Here is an 18,252-nt window from a genome sequence, read left to right as displayed (position 1 = left end):
GGGCGGGCAGCGCGGCGGGGGGCGCAGCCCGATCTCCCCTTTCCCTCCGTCTTCGGGCGCTGGGCTCCTCTCCGCAGGCGGGGAGCCGCAGCCCAGTGCGCGCCCGGCGGGGAAGCCTCTCGCTGCGTCGCGGAGGCTCGGCGGGGAGAGCGCTGCGGTCTCTGCCGGGCGCTCGGGGCTGCGGCGCGGGGTGGCTGCTATTACCGATGCCTCTTTGGGCCGGGGGACCAGGTTGGTAGCGGCTTGGTGACTAGATAGTAAGTGTGAAAAATCAGGATGTGGATTGATAGGCGCCCATATAAGACAAAGCCCCAATATTAGGAGTGTTCCTATATTAGGGCATCTGGTCGCTATAATTAGGAACAACAGCGAGGAGTCCTTGTGGCAGCTTAGAAACTAACACGTTTATTTGGGCATAAGCTCTTGTGGGCTAAAACCGCTTCATCAGATACATACAAGTGGGTTTTAGCCTAGGAAAGCTTATGCCCAAATAAATGTTAGTCTCCAAGGTGCCACAAGGACTCCTCCTTGTTTTTGCTGATACAGACTAACGCGGCTGCCATTCTCATAAGTGGGAGCTCTTCCAAATGGAACCAGGGATAGGGCTGGATCCCAGGGATCTGAAAAGTGTATGGCTATGAATGGGAGTGGGATGTCTTTATTAGCTGCTCTTTGTAGCCTGTCGCTAATATTGGGCTTTTGCTAGGAGGAGACTCCCAGGCTGTTTCATAACTAACCTCCAGCTCTGAGCAAAGCACAGGAGAAAGTTGCTCTATGTCTCCCAGAAGCTGGGTTGTGCAGTCTGCTTGGCTAGTTCAAAGCTTTTCACCCTGCACAATTTAAAGATTTGGTGAAACTTTTAAAATCTGATTAGTGTTACCTGAGTGTTTTCACCTGGAGGAGAAAGCAAAAGCTCCCTTTGATTTATCAGTGTCTGTCTTATCTTCACACAGGTGCAAGGCTTACAGAGGAGCGCTTATGCATACCTTCTAAATATTGCTTGTTGCCCACCAAAATCTAAGCCATGGTGATCATGTCAGATTATACCTCTGTTCCCACTCCAAATCAAGCCCAGCGAAGGCCTCTCCGGGTTGGATTTTATGATATTGAGAGGACCTTGGGAAAAGGAAATTTTGCAGTGGTGAAGCTGGCCAGGCACAGAGTAACCAAAACACAGGTGGGTGTGAAATCTACTCTATAGTTTCATATAGAAAACCAAATTTTACAGGGCATGAAACTTTCTGGGTAAATTCCACCTCCCCCACCTCTACAAATGTGGTGAAATAAACTAACATACAGTAAGACTGTGGTACAGTACAAAATATAATCAAAGCTATAGATTGTGTGGTAGTAATAATTCATAAAACAATAGGTGAGGTTTTTTTGTTTCTTAGTGGTATGATAAACACAGCTGATGTAAAACAAAAACACAAAAATAGATTTAAGAAAATATTATCAACTGTTTTTACACTTCAATTTAATTATTTAGCCCTATGTAAATTCTTAGAGAGTAGCTAGGGTTGTGCAAATTTAAAGTAATTTGTGTAGAAAGAGAGTATAAAATCTTATTATTTAGACTTGAGTTCCTTAATTTCATTTTCATTAAATGAGGAAGTTATTCAGAAAAGACCCTAAGAATTTTGCATTTTTAAATCTATATGAGTAAAGAGTTTTTTCTTATTAGTTGGTTTATAAATTAAACTAAATTTTGTAATCTGCGTGTTAAAACCAGACTATGCAATGCAATAGAAAATAGTTTATCGAGGATGATCCTGCATTAAGGGGGCATGAACTGGGTGACTTACTAGTTCATTTGCAGAAATCAGAACTATAGTTCAGTTCATTATTTTATATGTAACCTTTTTATGTGAAATAGAGAAATGTAAAATATATTGTACAGCCTGCATTTAATAATGGAAACAAGAATCAGTTTGGCAGAACTCATACATTTTAAAGTTGTTTTGTTTGAACAATTCAGAATTTTAGCAGCATAAGTACATATTTTATAAATGTCTGGGTTTGTGTTTTAAATGTATAGGTTGCAATAAAGATTATAGACAAAACAAGATTAGATCCAAGCAACCTGGAGAAAATTTATAGAGAGGTCCAGATAATGAAGCTTTTGAACCACCCCCACATTATCAAGCTGTATCAGGTAAGATCTGTTCTAATGATTGCATTCCTGTTAGGTGAACTTACATCCCATGGGTTTGGTTGCTAATGATCTTATCTTGCACATGGTTTTAAATCACACGTGCAGGGAGAGAACTCACATTGTACTTTTTGAAGTATTTAAACAAATACAATAAGCATTGTATTTTAAGATTTTTTTTTCATTTGTTCTCTTTAAGCAGGTTTATCATATGATTAACCTGAGTGTGGTGGGGTTTTGTTGTGTGTGTGTTGTTTTTTTTTTTTGTTTTTTTTTCTTTTTCATTTTAGTGGAAAGAGTCAAAATTGACTCAAGTTAGTTTTGGATCGAGTGGAATTGATCTTGGAATTGACTATTTGTATTTCTAAGGAACTCCTCTTCCCCCTGATTCTTCTGCTTTTTCAGTTTTTAAGAGCTATAGAAATATCCTACTTGCAAGTTATACTAGCAAAATTTAAGCTCTTGTAAAATAAAACAGAACCAAACTTGAAGGTCATTTTTTGTTGAAAACTCTGAAATAATGAATCAATGGTCAAAATGAGCTGTTCTAAAATGTATAAAATTAAAGAAAAATGCAAAATGGCCGTAGCTGTAAAGTCTTTAAATAAAGTAAAAATGCATTTGTTTGCTCCTTACTCTAATCCCGTTTTAGTTTCCAAAACTGACCAAAAAAAAAAAACCAACAAAAAACACCCCAACATCTTCCATATTTTGTTTTGTGTGTGGGTATTTTAATTTAGTTCAGTTCTTGTTCCAATAAGTAGTGTAAGGACAAACTAGCGTGCTGTGCAGAAAATAGGATCACTACTGCCTGATGAGCAAGGGCTGCTTTTCAAATGCGAAATATTTGATCTAATTGGCATTTGGTGTAAGTTCCCCCTAATCGTCTTAAACAGTACCATAAGGATTTTAGAAGATGTGCTATCACATTGTGTCTGTGAGAGGGGGAAGGGTAAAAGATGGATTTAGAAATCTAGCAGCAGGTCTGAAATGCAGTGTGAAGTAGTAAATACTATCATCAGTTTGGATCTTTACCTGTTTGTTTTTATGTTGTGGTGGTCAATTAACACAAAGTAGAATAGCAGAGCCAGTAAGGCAGGTGCTTAAGCACTTTAATAACCAATGTCTTCACTTAACGTCCATTGAGTACTTGATATTTATATTATTAATCATGAAAAAAATATTTGGCATTAATGTTTGATTGACATCACTCTTGCCTGTGGAGCTACATAGGATACATAAAGATCTGGTAACAGTTCTGTTGATTGCACTTCAGTGGAATGATGCAGGTGAAAATTGTATTTCAGGGGTCTAAAAAAAGTAGTTTAAATCCCACCTTGTTGAACCAGATTATTTAACTGAACAAATGACACAGGTAATAGATCACAATTTAACTTTCCAAGTGAATTTTCTCCTCTTTGGTGTTGTAACTGATACTGTACCTATTTGTTGGCCACTGAGAAGTAGGAGTGGAATTAGATGACATACTAGTGTTGATGTTGAGTTTTTTGTGTTTTAGTTTCAACACCAGCATCTAACTTTCATCTAGCTGGCACTTTTCCCAGGACACTTAAACCCCTTCCCTTCAGTTTTTTTTAAATTGGAAACCTCTCTTCCTTTTCTCCCTTCTTTATTTGTTTTCACTTGTGCATGGCATGGCAGGGAGAGGGCAGGGGACATGAGAGCGCTCCCTTCCCTCTCTTTGACATATATCCTTTTTCAAAGAAAGTGGAAAATTATGGCCTCTGAAGTAGCGTTGACACCTGTTTGTTTGTTTTAACCTTTTGTAAGCCTCTGCCTAAGGAGCAAAAAATACACTTCTCATTGAAGAGCGATTCTTGATAAATGGCTTATGTTAACATTTGAAACAAAAAGGAAGAATATCTCCCAGTGACTAAAAATAAATGTGAAATGCTGTACAGGGTTGTTTTTGGTTTTGGGTGGTGGGGTTTTTTTCTTCCAAAAAAAGGAAGTATATTGGCTAGTCTGTAACCTGTTTTATAGAAGTCAGTAATCAATGTTTAAAAGTAAATTAGTAATAGCTCAATAAATGAACTTTTGGCTAAGATTGACACTTGCTGTTGATGGACATGGAGCAATAGAGTTTGCTCAAACAGCAAGCTTTTGTTGCTTGCCCAGCAGAGCTGTCACCTTGCAGACTAATGTATCATATCTGATACCAAGTCGGACTAGGTATATGGTATCACTTCTTCACTGTGTTCTTGCTGTAAATATCTGCTGTAATGATCTCAGTATCTGTTAGCCTTTTTAGCAGAAAGTCCTTGAATTCTGGCAACCTGTTTTTTTTAATTTAAAATGTCCTTGAGTGATCAAAACTGATTACTGAACTCTATTTTCATTAAAAAATGTATTGCAATTGAAGTAAAGCTTGCTGATATACTCCATAAGCCTATTTCTTTGACATTTGAGGGCATGTGGGGAGGAAGGGGGAAGAGTATGGAGGAAGCAAGTAATTGTGTATTTTAGATATGCAAGCATTAATTCATTACATTTCTGAATAGCTCTGTATGTGAAAGGAATACTGCGGTGCAGGAATGAAGGCCTTTGCTGCCTACAGTTGCTGTAAATAATTGCACTAAGAGGTTCTAGATTTAGGACATGCATTTTTTTCATAAAAATAATTTCAGAGATCTACATTTGTAATGTATCCTAACTTTTGTTTTGACAGGTTATGGAGACAAAGGATATGCTTTACATTGTTACTGAGTTTGCAAAAAATGGAGAAATGTTTGGTAAGTTCTCACTAAAATAACTAACACTTACCTAGATTTAGAAAACCCTACTTTATTGTTAGTACTCATGTAGGGTAAGAAGATACATTTTTGACATAGTGTTAAACGTTTCCCAAAAGTTAGTCAGGTATCACAAAAAGTGGTGAATGCAGCTTTGTCAGGGTAATGAAAACATACTGCCAAGTGTTAATTCTTGTTCATATTTATTTTTGTGTGCTACAGATCATTTGACATCCAATGGACACTTGAGCGAGAGTGAAGCTCGAAAGAAATTCTGGCAGATCCTTTCTGCAGTGGAATACTGTCACAGCCATCACATAGTGCACAGGGATCTCAAAACTGAGAACCTTCTGTTAGATGCTAGCATGAATATCAAGTTAGCAGGTGAGAATATTTACATGCTTGCTTTTGCTAAAATATAAAGCAGGAAATGAAATCCTATTTCCACAGTCTTAGAACTCGGAGCTCCTGTAAAATATGTAGAATAAAATAAAACTTTTAAAAACGGCTGTATAGGACATAATGATTGTACTATTTTTCCGAATATATCCTCTTGTTGAAAAAGCGTAGGGTAAATGAATAAGTTTAGAACTTCTGTGCAATAAGGGCTTGTGTATGTGGTGGGATAAGGCATACTACAGCGGTGTGATTTCTTAAGTGCCCTAATGTATTGCACATTTTGGTCCATGTAGACCCTGCTGATGCATGGTAAAATTCCCATAAGTGCACTAGGGAACTGTACTGTGCATTACCCCACCATGTAGACAAGCCCCAAGTCTGCTTTTCCTTTGTTTTCTCTGATTTTAAAATGTTAACCTGGTATTTAGTGAAGTCTCACTCCAGACTCTTCTCTTGATTTCAGACTTTGGATTTGGAAATTTCTACAAATCAGGGGAGCCCCTCTCCACTTGGTGCGGAAGCCCACCTTATGCAGCCCCTGAGGTTTTTGAAGGCAAGGAATACGAAGGACCTCACCTTGATATATGGGTAAGCTTTATGTTCTGTAGTGTTCACATTTTATGCATCATCAAACTCTTTCTGGGCTTTCACGATTGCTAACTCTACTGCAGTCCCTTACGTGCTGTGCTATTTTCTGTTGACAGAGCCTTGGTGTGGTGCTCTATGTCCTCGTTTGTGGCTCTCTGCCTTTTGATGGACCCAATTTACCAACTCTGAGACAAAGAGTGCTGGAGGGACGATTCCGCATCCCCTACTTCATGTCCCAAGGTGCGTTTCCTGGAACCTTAACACCAGAAAATGGGCTACCTACAGGGGGCTGATTGATAATCTGGGTCTTTTTGTGAAGGAATCAGTTTTCTGCCTCTCTATCTGTTAGGTTCTGCCTTTGTATCTTTTCAGGTCAATGACAGATGGGAATATTTTGCAATCACACATTGCACTTTCCCTTTCCTAGGTTTTCAGCAGAGTTTCTTTAGTGTTGTACCTGCAGCATAAACTAGCACATTTTCTTTTCTGCGATCTGTTACACATCTGAATACATCTGAAGGGTTTACACGTTTTCTTTCTTAGATTCTGTATAGATTTTTTTTTTTAATGGCCAATTCATACCCTTGCTAGAGAAACATGGTGGTTTGGTTTTGTGTTTTGTTTTTAAATAACATTTTAATGATATTAGGTTGTAATTCTTAGGTGGGTGTAGTTATCTTAAAATATTTTAACTATACACAAGTGGTATATTTTTAAAATTCAGAATATGCTGTCAAGGACAGTGCTAAACCTTGTTGTTTTTAATCTAGCTCATTCTTGAACAACCTTGTGAAAAGGGGAATTAAAGGATATTGTTACTACTGTGATCATTTGGGTTTAAAAATAGGTAAACTTGATTTCTCCATGGCATTAAGGGCTAGGCCTTAATAGAATCCCTTACCTAATTTAATCTTAACAAAATAAAGCTGTTTACATACAAGTAAGTGCGAGCATGCAGAACAGAAGGGTGTGTCGATAACGGACTATGTGCCAAATTCAGATTTACTGTAAGTGGATGAAACATCTGTAGAATTCCACCCAACTAAAACTGGTCTGATACAATGTTGCTGAAGAGACTTCCTAGTGTTGTCTAAATGCAGCAGTAAAATAACAAATAGCCTCTTGTATGTGGCTGGCTTTTATTTTTACCACTCATTAAAGGCATTATCTGTTTTTTGTCTAGACTGTGAAACACTAATCCGACGGATGCTAGTTGTGGACCCAACTAAACGAATAACCATTGCCCAGATAAAGCAGCACAAGTGGATGCAAGCAGACCCTTCTCTCCAACAGCAGCAATCTTTGTCCTTCTCCATGCAGAACTACAACTCTAACCTGGGTGACTATAATGAGCAAGTCCTTGGGATCATGCAGACTCTTGGCATTGATAGGCGGAGAACAGTTGAGGTGAGCTCTGACTTGCCCTGCTGGTATGAGTGGTGCTTACTTCTTAGCTACTTCCTCGGTGACTAATAAAGTGCCAATGGTTAGGCAGCACTTGCATGCAAATCAGTTATTTAGGAAAGAAAAAGAGGTTAGCTACTCTGTTTTATTTTTATATATATGTGTGTCTGATCAAAAACTAACTTTGATTCAGTGTAACTGTATAATGTTCAGTAAAACTTATTCACAAAATATTGGAACAGTGCTGTTCAAATCTGATCCCCTGTTGCTGCTTTTTTAGTTCTTTGTTGATTCATCTGTGTCTTAATCCTTTTCATATCTTTTAGTCACTACAAAACAGCAGCTACAACCATTTTGCTGCAATTTATTACCTTCTCCTGGAGCGCCTCAAGGAGTGCAGAAACAACCAGTTGTCCAATCGTCCAGTGACCGGCCGTCAGCAAAGACCAAGGAGCTCTGAGCTCAGCAACATTGAGGTAAGAAGGTGAATTATCTAATATAAAGTCACATCTGCTGGTATTCTTATTTTGTTCCTTTGCTGTATCATTTACTTTATTTAGCTGACATTGCTGCCCATAATGTTATGGGATAGCCATAGAGAGGTCCTCTGAGTCAAACTTAATCTCTGTCCTCAAGCTAGAGGATACAATATTCCATTCTTCAGCAGGCTGCTGATTGAATTTGGTGCTTGATTGAATACTAATGGACCATTTCTTAATAACTGGCGCTAGTTTGTGGTCCAAAGAAGTCTCTCTCCAGTGCTGGTCAGTAATTCACCAAGTGATCAGGCTTCTCTTTGAAATATACCCTTTCAGAAGCACAGCAATGAAACTTCCTCTGATTCCTTGTTAAAGCCGCTTCAAAGAGATTCCATGAGTCAGTTGGATTTTCTTTTTTCATTCTTTTTAAACAAAAAGAGAGGGATGGTCAGGGTGGTGATTAAGACACCACTAATATCAGGAGATCTAGTTACATTGTCTGCTCTCCGCAGACTTCTTATGTCACCTCAGGCAGTTGTCTTCACCTCTCTGTACTTCAGCTTTTCCATCTGTGAAAGGGAGTTTCATGGGTTCCTACTTACGTGTGTGCTGGGAGGGTAAATTTGTTAATTCTTGCCAAATGCTTTGAGAAGCTTGGATGGAAGATGATTTAGAAACTCAGTATGCAAAAAACTTTTGAGGTTTTGAACTGCAGTTTATAGGATGCCTTCTCTAAATCTATTTTTGCTTTCAGATGCCTCAAGACAGCCTTGCAAGTGAATCCCTGAGATCATCTCTGCTTTACCATCAACCTCAGAACTTGATTCAGTCATCTTTGCAAGCAGAAATGGATTGTGACATGAACAGTCCGTTACAGGTTGGTGCTCTCAGCTAAATGTCACCCATGGGTTTTTATTGTTCTATCAATTTGACATGGTAAAGGTTAAAAGTATATTTAGTGCTTGCCTGCTTCTGGCTCTCCACCCCTCCCTCCCCAAATTTAAACATTAAGATATAAATACAGTGTCGCAGTGTCTTTCATCACAATGTGCATAATAAAGGCACAGTGAAGGGCTTTGCAAAGCTCTAACAAATGTGAATATTTTTGCAAAAATAAATAGCTTTTCACTTATTTCCTGTACTCTAATGTCTTTGCAGCCAGTATTCTTTCCTGTGGATCCCAACTTCAATGGTCTCTTCAGGAATCGCTCCATTTCTCCCAACAGTTTGCTAGAAACCACCATTAGCGAGGAGGTGAGGCAGGAGAAAGACCTGGAGGAGGAAATCAAGGCCTTCAACCCTCTTCACCTCCCCAGCAACACCAGCAGGAGGCACACGCTGGCTGAAGTCACTACTCATTTCTATCCTTGTACCCCTCCATGTAAGTCCTGCAGAGTGGAAGGTCTCTGAAATACGGGCTGTGAGGGGTGGACTACGGTCAGTAATAAATGGTCTGCAATGTTTACTCATTGGGTATTTTTTTAAATTTAAATAACATGGTTTCTGAAAACTCTCCTAGAAATTACATAATATTGCCCAGTTGTATTACTCGGAAGAGACCCCAGTTATCAGTAGTTTGGGAGCTTTTTTAGTAGTTACCTACATATTTTTAAAGAGAAATGTTCTTTCTTTAGATCAGTGGTTCCCAAACTTGTTCCGCCGCTTGTGCAGGGAAAGCACCTGGCGGGCCAGACCAGTTTGTTTACCTGCCGCATCCGCAGGTTTGGCTGATCGTGGCTCCCAATGGTTCGCTGCTCCAGGCCAATGGGAGCTGCTGGAAGTGGTGCGGGTCGAGGGACGTACTGGCCGCCACTTCCAACAGCTCCCATTGGTCTGGAGCAGCTAACGCGGCCAGTGGGAGCCGCAATCGGCCGACCCAGCGGATGCGGCAGGTAAATAAACTGACTCGGCCCGCCAGGGGCTTTCCCCGCACAAGCAGCGGAACAAGTTTGGGAACCACTGCTTTAGATCATACCCTCCAAACTCCTGCCTGCATCCCTCCACCCCAGTAAAACCTGGTAAAGTGAGTTGGGGTCCCTTGTCTATTGGAATCAATAGCAATGTTGCCATTGACTTAGCTGGAGCAGGAAAGAGCCTTGTGCAATTAAAAAAAAAAATCCAAAAATCTATGTTAGGGCTCTAGTGCCAAATAGCACATAGTAACTGCTGATCGCAGGCAACCAAATTCTACACTGGGTGTGAACACTCAAGTTTGCAGGTGTACACTGAATTCAGATTATGACCTCAGCAACCCTTGATGAAATCATGTCCTAGTACAATATGAGTTGCTGTTCTGTTGTTGTCTGAGACTTTTTTGATGCTGGCAGGTTATGTTTAGTCGCAGTGTAGGTGAACAGACTAATCTGACAGCAACTTTTTCTTTCTGTACTCCATTTTGGAAATGTTCTCTCTTCACCTTCCCCTTCATCTGTAGGCATAGTCATTTCCTCTTCGACAAGCCCCACAGAAGGAACTAGTTCAGACAGCTGCCTCACCTCATCTTCAAACAGCTCAGTGGCTCTGAGCAGCTGTTTGGCAGATCAAGTAATGACTGGTAACCCAGCCACAGCCAGGATGACATCACCATTTCTGACTTTCCAATCTGACACTCCAGGGCTGCAAGCCCAGGACTGCATGGGAGGTGCTTCTCTGCTGCCTGTCAGCTTTCAGGAAGGAAGACGTGCATCTGATACCTCATTAACTCAAGGTAATTCCTTTCTTGCTGTGTAGTTGGTTGTATGCTTTTTTCTAATTAGCAACACAGGGTAATATTTTGGGAAGCTTATTCTGACTTATCGATCTTAGGGCTTTCTGTGTTGTCCATCATGTTAGTGCCATACAACATGAAGGATAACTTGACTTCATGTAAGTCACCTACACCAGAGGTTCCCAAATGCTGGCTCCATGTACCAATATAGAATTTCCCATTTCTGTGACTGCTATCCTAGGTGTTTCACTCTTTTACATTTAGTCGAGTACACCAATACTGCCCACTTCCAATTTAGTTGTACATACCCCAATCTACAGTCGCGCTTGAGCTGCCCCAAACCACAGTCTTGCACGTGCATAAGCTTCATTGCTGACCATAGGGCATGCAGATGAATGTGAAGTGTCTGGTTCACCTGAAGTCTCACTCTGGTAAACTAGTGCAGTTGCCTAGAGAGGTTGTGAATTGCTGATCAATGAAGAAGTGAAGCACCCAGATGGGCATCCAGGCAAAACGGTAGTGGTGAATAAAAAAAAAATTTTTTTCTTGCCTCTAGGCTTGAAGGCATTTAGACAACAGTTACGAAAGAATGCTAGAGCCAAAGGTTTCCTTGGGCTGAACAAAATCAAGGGCTTTGCTCGCCAGGTGTGCCAGTCTTCATCCGCTCGGGCAGCACGCAGTGGCATGAGCCCTTTCCAGCACTCTAAGCAGAACACGTGCATGTACAGCAACGGAGGAAGCAGCAGAGAGGGCCGAAGCCTGCTCGAGGAGGTGCTGCAACAGCAGAGGTGAGAAAGCGTGCTTAGTATAGAGACTCGAACAAGGCATGGACATACCGTTTGTTTGTAAGGACATTATACTCCGTGTTGAGCTTCCTTTGCAAAGAGATGTTCATTTTTTCATAATACCTCATTTTTGGTTAGGGAGCAAGGTTGAGGGTTAGGACTACTGGGTTCTCTTCCTGGCTCTTACCATGTGACACCGGACAAGCCTTTTATATAAGCCGAGTTACAGAGAAGTTATTTGTGAAATGAGTATGATGCTGACCTACAGGAGCCCTTAGGTTTTAAGATCATCACGTAGATTTCACAGGAGCCCTTAGGTTTTAAGATATTTACATCAAAAGCCATATGTATCGGAAGGGCAAAACATACTACTTCTGCCTGTCAAAGCTTTATTTTTGTTTAATTTGGGGGAAGATTCTTTCCCCTCTCTTCAGCTTTCCTGTGGCATAGATATAGAGCCTTGTAATTTGGTAGAGTTACAGCTCACAAGTGAAGCACAGTCCTTAATCGCTTAAATGTATATTCATAGCAGACCAAATTGTAATCTAACTATGCTGTTGTAATGTCCAAAGACTACCATATTTGTGTATAGCTTTGCTACACTGTTGCTTTAAATGCACCAGTAAGGTCAGTAACGGTTGGGGAAGTGCTACAGGGAAGAACAGCGTGATCAAGAAGTATTAATTTCCTTCACTCTTGAATCCTATTCAGAATGCTCCAGTTACAGCATCACCAGTTGATCCAGCCAACATGTCACCAGCCCTCTCGGGTGTCTGCAACACACTGCATCCTCTTTCCTGACAGTACAGACACTTACAAAACATCTAACTCTCTTCTGCTGTCAGAGCTACGAAGGGAGAACTCATTTGAGCTGGCATTTGGTGGCAACACCCAGCTGCTCCAACCTCACCTCTTTGGAGTCAGTGTCTCACCAGTGTCTTCAGCTGCTCATCTTCTAGACACCCAGCTGTATATCAGCAACAATGTCTCTCCGATCACCACCACCAACTTCTCTCAGCAACAGAATTTCTCTGTGCAGTCTCCGAGCTACGATGCTGTCACTTTGCAGAATGGGGACTGTGAAATGGAGGACCTCACTTCCAGCCAGCTAGGGAAGTTTGTCCTGGTCAAATGAGAGCTCCTCCTGTTGTAGCTCACAAACCTCTTTTATTTTTGCAAAGGACTTCCACCATCGTTCCACAGCATTAGTTCCATGGATGGCTGGTGGCGTGTGGATGAGTGACTCTCAGAAGCAATAAATTTTGAAGTATGTGTAGAGGCTGTCTGGTTCAGAAAGCTAACAACTTTATAGAACTGAAACAAGCAATATGTATGTCTTTTGGCTTCTATTATTCTTGCACTGAACAAATAGGAATAGAAACTGAAAAAAGTTTTTGAAGAAAATGAAGTGTGAAATGAGGGGTGGGTAGGGAGTGGGAGCAGGGATGGATGGGGCCGGGTAGAACACTTTTTGGTACTGTACTCAAGTCAGACCAATACAGCTCTGCTGTTATGCAAGACTTTAACAGCTGTCAGTAGTGGTGACGCAACAGGGAGAGGCTTTTCAAAGAAGGGACCAGAGCCTCCCTTTTTCACAATATTCATTTATGGGCTTGTGAAGCTGATTACCTCTTTTAAAAAAAACCAGTGGCATGCAACATTATGCATTGATAAAATTAAAAATGGAAGCATTGCCATTTGTTTTTGTTTAGTTGATACTCACTTTAAAGGAACCAACACCTCCTCCCTAAAAACACTTATGCTTTAAATGAAAACTGTGAACTTCTTGCTTGATCTATCAGCTAGAACAGCTAAAAAAGAGTTCTAATTGTTAGCACAGAAGCAATTAATGTCTCTTCGAATTTTATCCCCTGATATCATGATCCAAATTGTGTAATGTCTTTTTTGGTTTTGTTTTAAATCTCTAGGAATCTTTTCATAAATGTTGTCTAAGTTGTTTTCCCTGTATTCCTGCAGAGGCACTGGGATTGAAATTAGTAAAATTGGGCTGTAGGGTGGAACTATTTCTTTCAAAAAGCCCCCCAGATGTTGCCTTTGAAGTTGCCTGAGGGATATTTCTTAGTGCTGCACATTTTATTTCTGCTGCTAATTACATTTTTACGCATTTCATTATCAGGGTCCAGCTAGAACTGACTCTTGGGAAACGTGCAATATCTAGGTTATAATTGTACAAAGACAAAAGGAATAGGTTAGGACAGAATTCTACTCTAAAGGAGTACAGCTATTTCTGAACAAAACTATTAAAACTGAGTGAAACAGCACAATCCTTGAGTGTTCGTTTTTGGTTTTTTGGTTTGTCTGGGTTTTTTGGCATATTATCGATGAGGTTTTTGATTAGGTGTTTTTATGTATGGTTTTTAATACTGTATATGTGTATAAATAGGAAGCAGAAAACAATATATACACTACTTATTTTTTTATACTTTGTAATATGCTTTTATTGTGTTTCTGGTGTAAACTCCCTCTCTGATCGTGTAACTTATGTAGGTGTCAATGGAAGTTTGTATGTATAAAGGGGATAATAGACCACAACTTCCTACAAGAATTGGTGGGGTGAGGGTTCAGCTTTGATAGCAGGTGAGCAAGCAGTGAGCCAGCTTAGCCAAAAGTTACCATCTGAATGTCAGAAAAAAAAGTTTTCATTCTGTCTAAATGCTTAAAGGACCCAGCTCTTTAGTGTGACACAGGATGCCTTCAAGTTACCTTGGCTTCTTGCAACCTGCAGTATTACATGTTTTTAAAAAAAAAACAAATCCTACTTTAAAACAGAAAAAGCCAAAGATCAACCAGGTTAATTGGTTTGAGGGGGAAGGGGTAAAGGTGTTATGTGGCTCAGTGTCTGTGGCTTTTCATAAATTACCTTTTTTTTATCTGTGTACAGTATCTGCGTGTCTGTATTGATATATCTCTAGCTTGCTGGTGCTGCTGCTATGTGGTCTGGAAGCTTCAGGGTGTAGGGAAATTACTGATTGAATCTTCGACTGGTGCCTTGCAGCGGAGAAAACACCAAAGTCTCATGCTAATTTGCAAAGATTTTGTTTTTTGTTTTTTTAAAGGGGGAGTGGGAGGAGGGAGAGAAGAAACCAGCTCATCACAGAGCAGCAACTTTGCCATCGTCTCATGAGATAGCACACGTACTTAATACACAGAATTGTTTTCTTTTTTTACATTTGTTTTAATGCCATAGATCAAAGGCCACAGAGAGTCTTTTGTTTCCTGTTCTAAGCAATGACAAGCACTTTACTTTCATAGGTTTTTCTGTTTGTTTTTTCCTTTTCCGATTGCTGTAGAACCTCTTTGGAATTTATTCCTGGAGCAGAAAGAGGTCACTTTTAATGTTTGGTTTTTGTAGATATCTTGACAGTGCTGTTCTGCAGACTGCAATGCAATAGGCTATTTAAAGACACTATGTGATTGGTTTAATTAAGATGTATAGTTTATTTTTTACCATGACTGAACAGATCATTTTATTTCTTATGTTAAAATGAGAAATGTACACCAAAATGATTGATGTGTTATTTAATATTTAAATAAAAATGTTTTAAAATATTTTTATCTTGTGTATTGTAACTTGATTCTGCAGGGCTTTTTCTTCTGAGAAGCTCTGACATATCAACTTCACTTATTTCTGTGTGATTTTGTGGATTTTAGGGTTCAGTTAAAACTTAAGTCCATAGGATATTACTAATTTTTATTTCATTACTAAATAAGAGGAATAGTTGTATTAGAGGGCTGGTAATCGAGCCTTTCACTTGTAGGTAACGTCAGACTCCGTCCCACGTCTGTGGTAATCAAGTGATGGTATCTGACAGTACAATGATCTATGCAATGCAAATGGTTTAAGCTTGGTTCTGTTCCTAGTAGACAAGCATTTCACCTGCCTCCCCTTGAGCCGGGAGAGGCCCTAGGCCGAGTAAGTCACTATGGTGAGCACAGAGGATTCTGGCATTTTGTTGAGGTTCCATTTTTTCCTTCAATATTAACCTTTTTATATTTTAATTTGAGAAATAAATTTAGGAATGTAAATCATAATCTTCAAAAAGATTTGGGCTTAACTAGAGCACCAACGGTTATAAGAGAATTTAACAGCTGCCTCTGAATTTTAGGTCAGTGATTTAAATACAGTAAGTCATAAATAAGACTAGTTGAGGGTTATTTATTTAAAGATGTTCAGGAGAAAGCTGGCCTTTGCTTGTAACTAGTCATTTCTTAGCAAAGGCAACTACCATCTTTAGTTCGTAGTGGGGTTGAAGCCAGGCTCCTGTCTACTGAGATGGCTGCCCTCTTCCGACAGCATTTGGAGGTGGAAATGAGACTGCCCCTGCTAAATAGTGCTACCATCCACCATTGTTTCCAATGGGATTGAAGCTAATGCAGATGGCTTTCCCTACTTGCTATGTGTGACCCAGGCAGGAGACATGGGAAATGGGATGGAGTAGAGACTAGATGCAGAAGAATGTGAGGGCGTCTGTTGGCACAGCTTCATACAAGTCCGTCCTTATCTCTAACCACCTTCATTGTACTAACAAGCGTCACTCACTGAGCTGAGACTGCCAATGAAGAAGAATTGAATTGGTTTGGGGACCAAACTATCCTTCATCCATGTGGGGAATCCATCCAAAATGTGGCTAACATGTTGGCAGTGAAGGGCAGAGCTTAACTTAAGCTGTTCTCTGTGCTGTATCTAGTCCGTGCAAAGAGAAATTCACTACTTCTCATTGCCATCAATCTAGCATTGATTTGATAGAGTAACGCCAATTTACACCAATTGACGATCTGGTCCAATGGTCCTAAGCTTGGTATCCATCTAATGGTAGTGAAGAGGAAAAGCCTATTTCATCACTTGAACTGGTCCTGAGAATTTATAATCAATGGAATGACACTGCTTTATGACACTTGAGGATCTTGCAATTTATGTGCAGTATTTATGGTGCATTGAGACCCTTCTTTGAAATGATTCCCAAAGGTGGATTGTTTCTTCAGCCATTGAGGCAATGAATTTTGATACATTCATGGAATCTTTTCTATTATCATGCACTGGGCTCTTTATTTTTTTTACATTTATCTTATGTCCCTTTCCATGGATCTCTTGCGATTTGTTTTTGCCACTTCTGTGTTTATTTTGTGTTCAGGAGAACATTTTTCACAGTCAGAAGCTGGCAGGGATTTTACAAATTCCAGCCAAGAGCTTATTGTCTATCCTGCTGATGACTTCTTTCAAATTCCCCTTTATAATAGTTACAAATAACCTAGCTGATTGTGTAAGATCATTTACTTACTCCAGGGGAGGAAGGGAGCTAAGATCTACAGTCTTTGTTATTGTAAAACACCTGCAATATTTGCAAAAAAGCCCCCTAGTTGTAAGCAACATCTTGCAAAAATTAGAATATCAAGCACCAGGTAGAGCTAAAAGTATAAATTGCAATAAACAGTTTAATCTTAGCTTCCCTTTTCTGCCTGCAGAATGCCTGCAAACAACATTATTCTTGTATTTATTGGAATTTATTTGATCTTTTTGAATGTTTTACTCTGGATTGAGAGGTAATATTCCAAATTTGAGCCCTGTTGCCTAGTTGTGATTGATCGGTTAGGTCTCATGGTATTTCTCCTATTCTGGTGAATGAATGTGCAAGCACCTCTACTGAAAATTTATAATTTGATTTCCAGCAATACTTGCATACATGGCTTTAAAATTCATTTTCCATGAACATTTTTGGCCTCAGCTGTTCATGTAAAGTGAACACCACAAGAACATGGGTGAGCCAAATTAATTAAAGTCAGAATGACCATTCAGATAATTATTTGCATAATCCACCTTACTCTACCTTTTGAGAAAGTGTCTGTGATGCAGTAGGGTACTTTCCTACAACTCTTTCTTTAGTTCCCATTATAACCATTTTAAAAACTAAACAGAATTAATTCAATTAAATCTGGAAGTGAACAGGTAAATCTTTAACTGTCCCAGAGAAGAAAAAGTTGCCAACTCACTTGTTTGGACTTGATGCTCAAGTGTTTTTAAAGGGTTTCAGCAACACCTTCCTAATGGCTTTGATACAGGGAGGTGTAGTCTGTAGTTGTAGTTCTTAATATACCCAATCTTTATTGTGAATGATTTGGATATGTTCTTGATGTTCATGATGCATCCAAGGTATGTGGACTAATGAGTAATGCTCATGTGAGAACAGAGGGTGAGAAACAACCTGCTTGGTGGGATTAGGTGCCAGTTTACATGAGTGAGTACAGTGGCTTGAGAAATGTCATCTAATCCCATCAGGTAGGTTGTTTCTCACCCTCTGCTCTCAGTGAGCTTTACAGATTAGTCCACATTTGCAAACCAGATACAATCAATTTAGGCTTAAATAGAGACTGGGAATGGCTGAGCCATTACACACATCGAATTTATTTCCCCATGTTAAATATCCTCACAGCTTGTCAAACCATTTTAAATGGGCCATCTTGATTATCACTACAAAAGTTTTTTTTTTCTCCTGCTGACAACAGTTCCTCTTAATTAATTAGCCTCTTAGAGTTGGTTGGGAACTCCCACCTTTTCATGTTCTCTGTGTGTGTATATGTCTTTCCTCACTATATGTTCCATTCTATGCATCCGATGAAGTGGGCTGTAGCCCACGAAAGCTTATGCTGAAATAAATGTTAGTCTCTAAGATGCCACAAGTACTCCTGTTCTTTTTTTGATAAAGTAATTTACAGTTTCTTAGACACTGAATGGGACTCCTGCAAGCTGGCTAGCATTTCTGGACTTTAACTCTATTTTCAGGGCTGGTGCAAGGAAGTTTCACGCCCTACGCGAAACTTCCACCTTGCACCCCCCAGCCCTGCAGCAGCTCCTCGCCCTGAAGTGTGCCCCCTGCCCCCGCGGCAGCTCCCCACCCTCTGGCCCGAGGAGCTCTGCGGTACCTCCCCACCCCAGCTCACCTCTGCTCCGCATCCTCCCCCAGCACGC

The 18,252-nt window shown here is 40.0% G+C and overlaps 1 protein-coding gene across 1 annotated transcript in view; it reads left to right on the top strand.

Moving 5' to 3' along the window:
• The window catches only part of SIK1 (salt inducible kinase 1), a 14,250-nt gene extending 209 nt beyond the window's left edge, over positions 1–14,041 (top strand). The window contains exons 2-14 of the mRNA XM_032790170.2: positions 954–1,177; positions 2,039–2,155; positions 4,842–4,905; positions 5,128–5,289; positions 5,768–5,892; positions 6,009–6,132; positions 7,076–7,299; positions 7,623–7,772; positions 8,530–8,652; positions 8,934–9,156; positions 10,210–10,482; positions 11,039–11,270; positions 11,979–14,041. Of these exons, the coding sequence (XP_032646061.1) occupies positions 1,025–1,177; positions 2,039–2,155; positions 4,842–4,905; positions 5,128–5,289; positions 5,768–5,892; positions 6,009–6,132; positions 7,076–7,299; positions 7,623–7,772; positions 8,530–8,652; positions 8,934–9,156; positions 10,210–10,482; positions 11,039–11,270; positions 11,979–12,402 (2,394 nt within the window). The 5' untranslated portion in view covers positions 954–1,024 and the 3' untranslated portion in view covers positions 12,403–14,041. The remainder of the gene's footprint in view (positions 1–953; positions 1,178–2,038; positions 2,156–4,841; positions 4,906–5,127; positions 5,290–5,767; positions 5,893–6,008; positions 6,133–7,075; positions 7,300–7,622; positions 7,773–8,529; positions 8,653–8,933; positions 9,157–10,209; positions 10,483–11,038; positions 11,271–11,978) is intronic.
• The last annotated feature ends 4,211 nt before the right edge of the window (positions 14,042–18,252 follow it).

The sequence above is a fragment of the Chelonoidis abingdonii genome, chromosome 1 (genome assembly GCF_003597395.2).
Source record: "Chelonoidis abingdonii isolate Lonesome George chromosome 1, CheloAbing_2.0, whole genome shotgun sequence".
NCBI lineage: Eukaryota > Metazoa > Chordata > Testudines > Testudinidae > Chelonoidis > Chelonoidis abingdonii.
The sequence above is the reverse complement of the archived record's forward strand: the minus strand, read 5'-3'. Positions and strand labels throughout refer to the sequence as shown.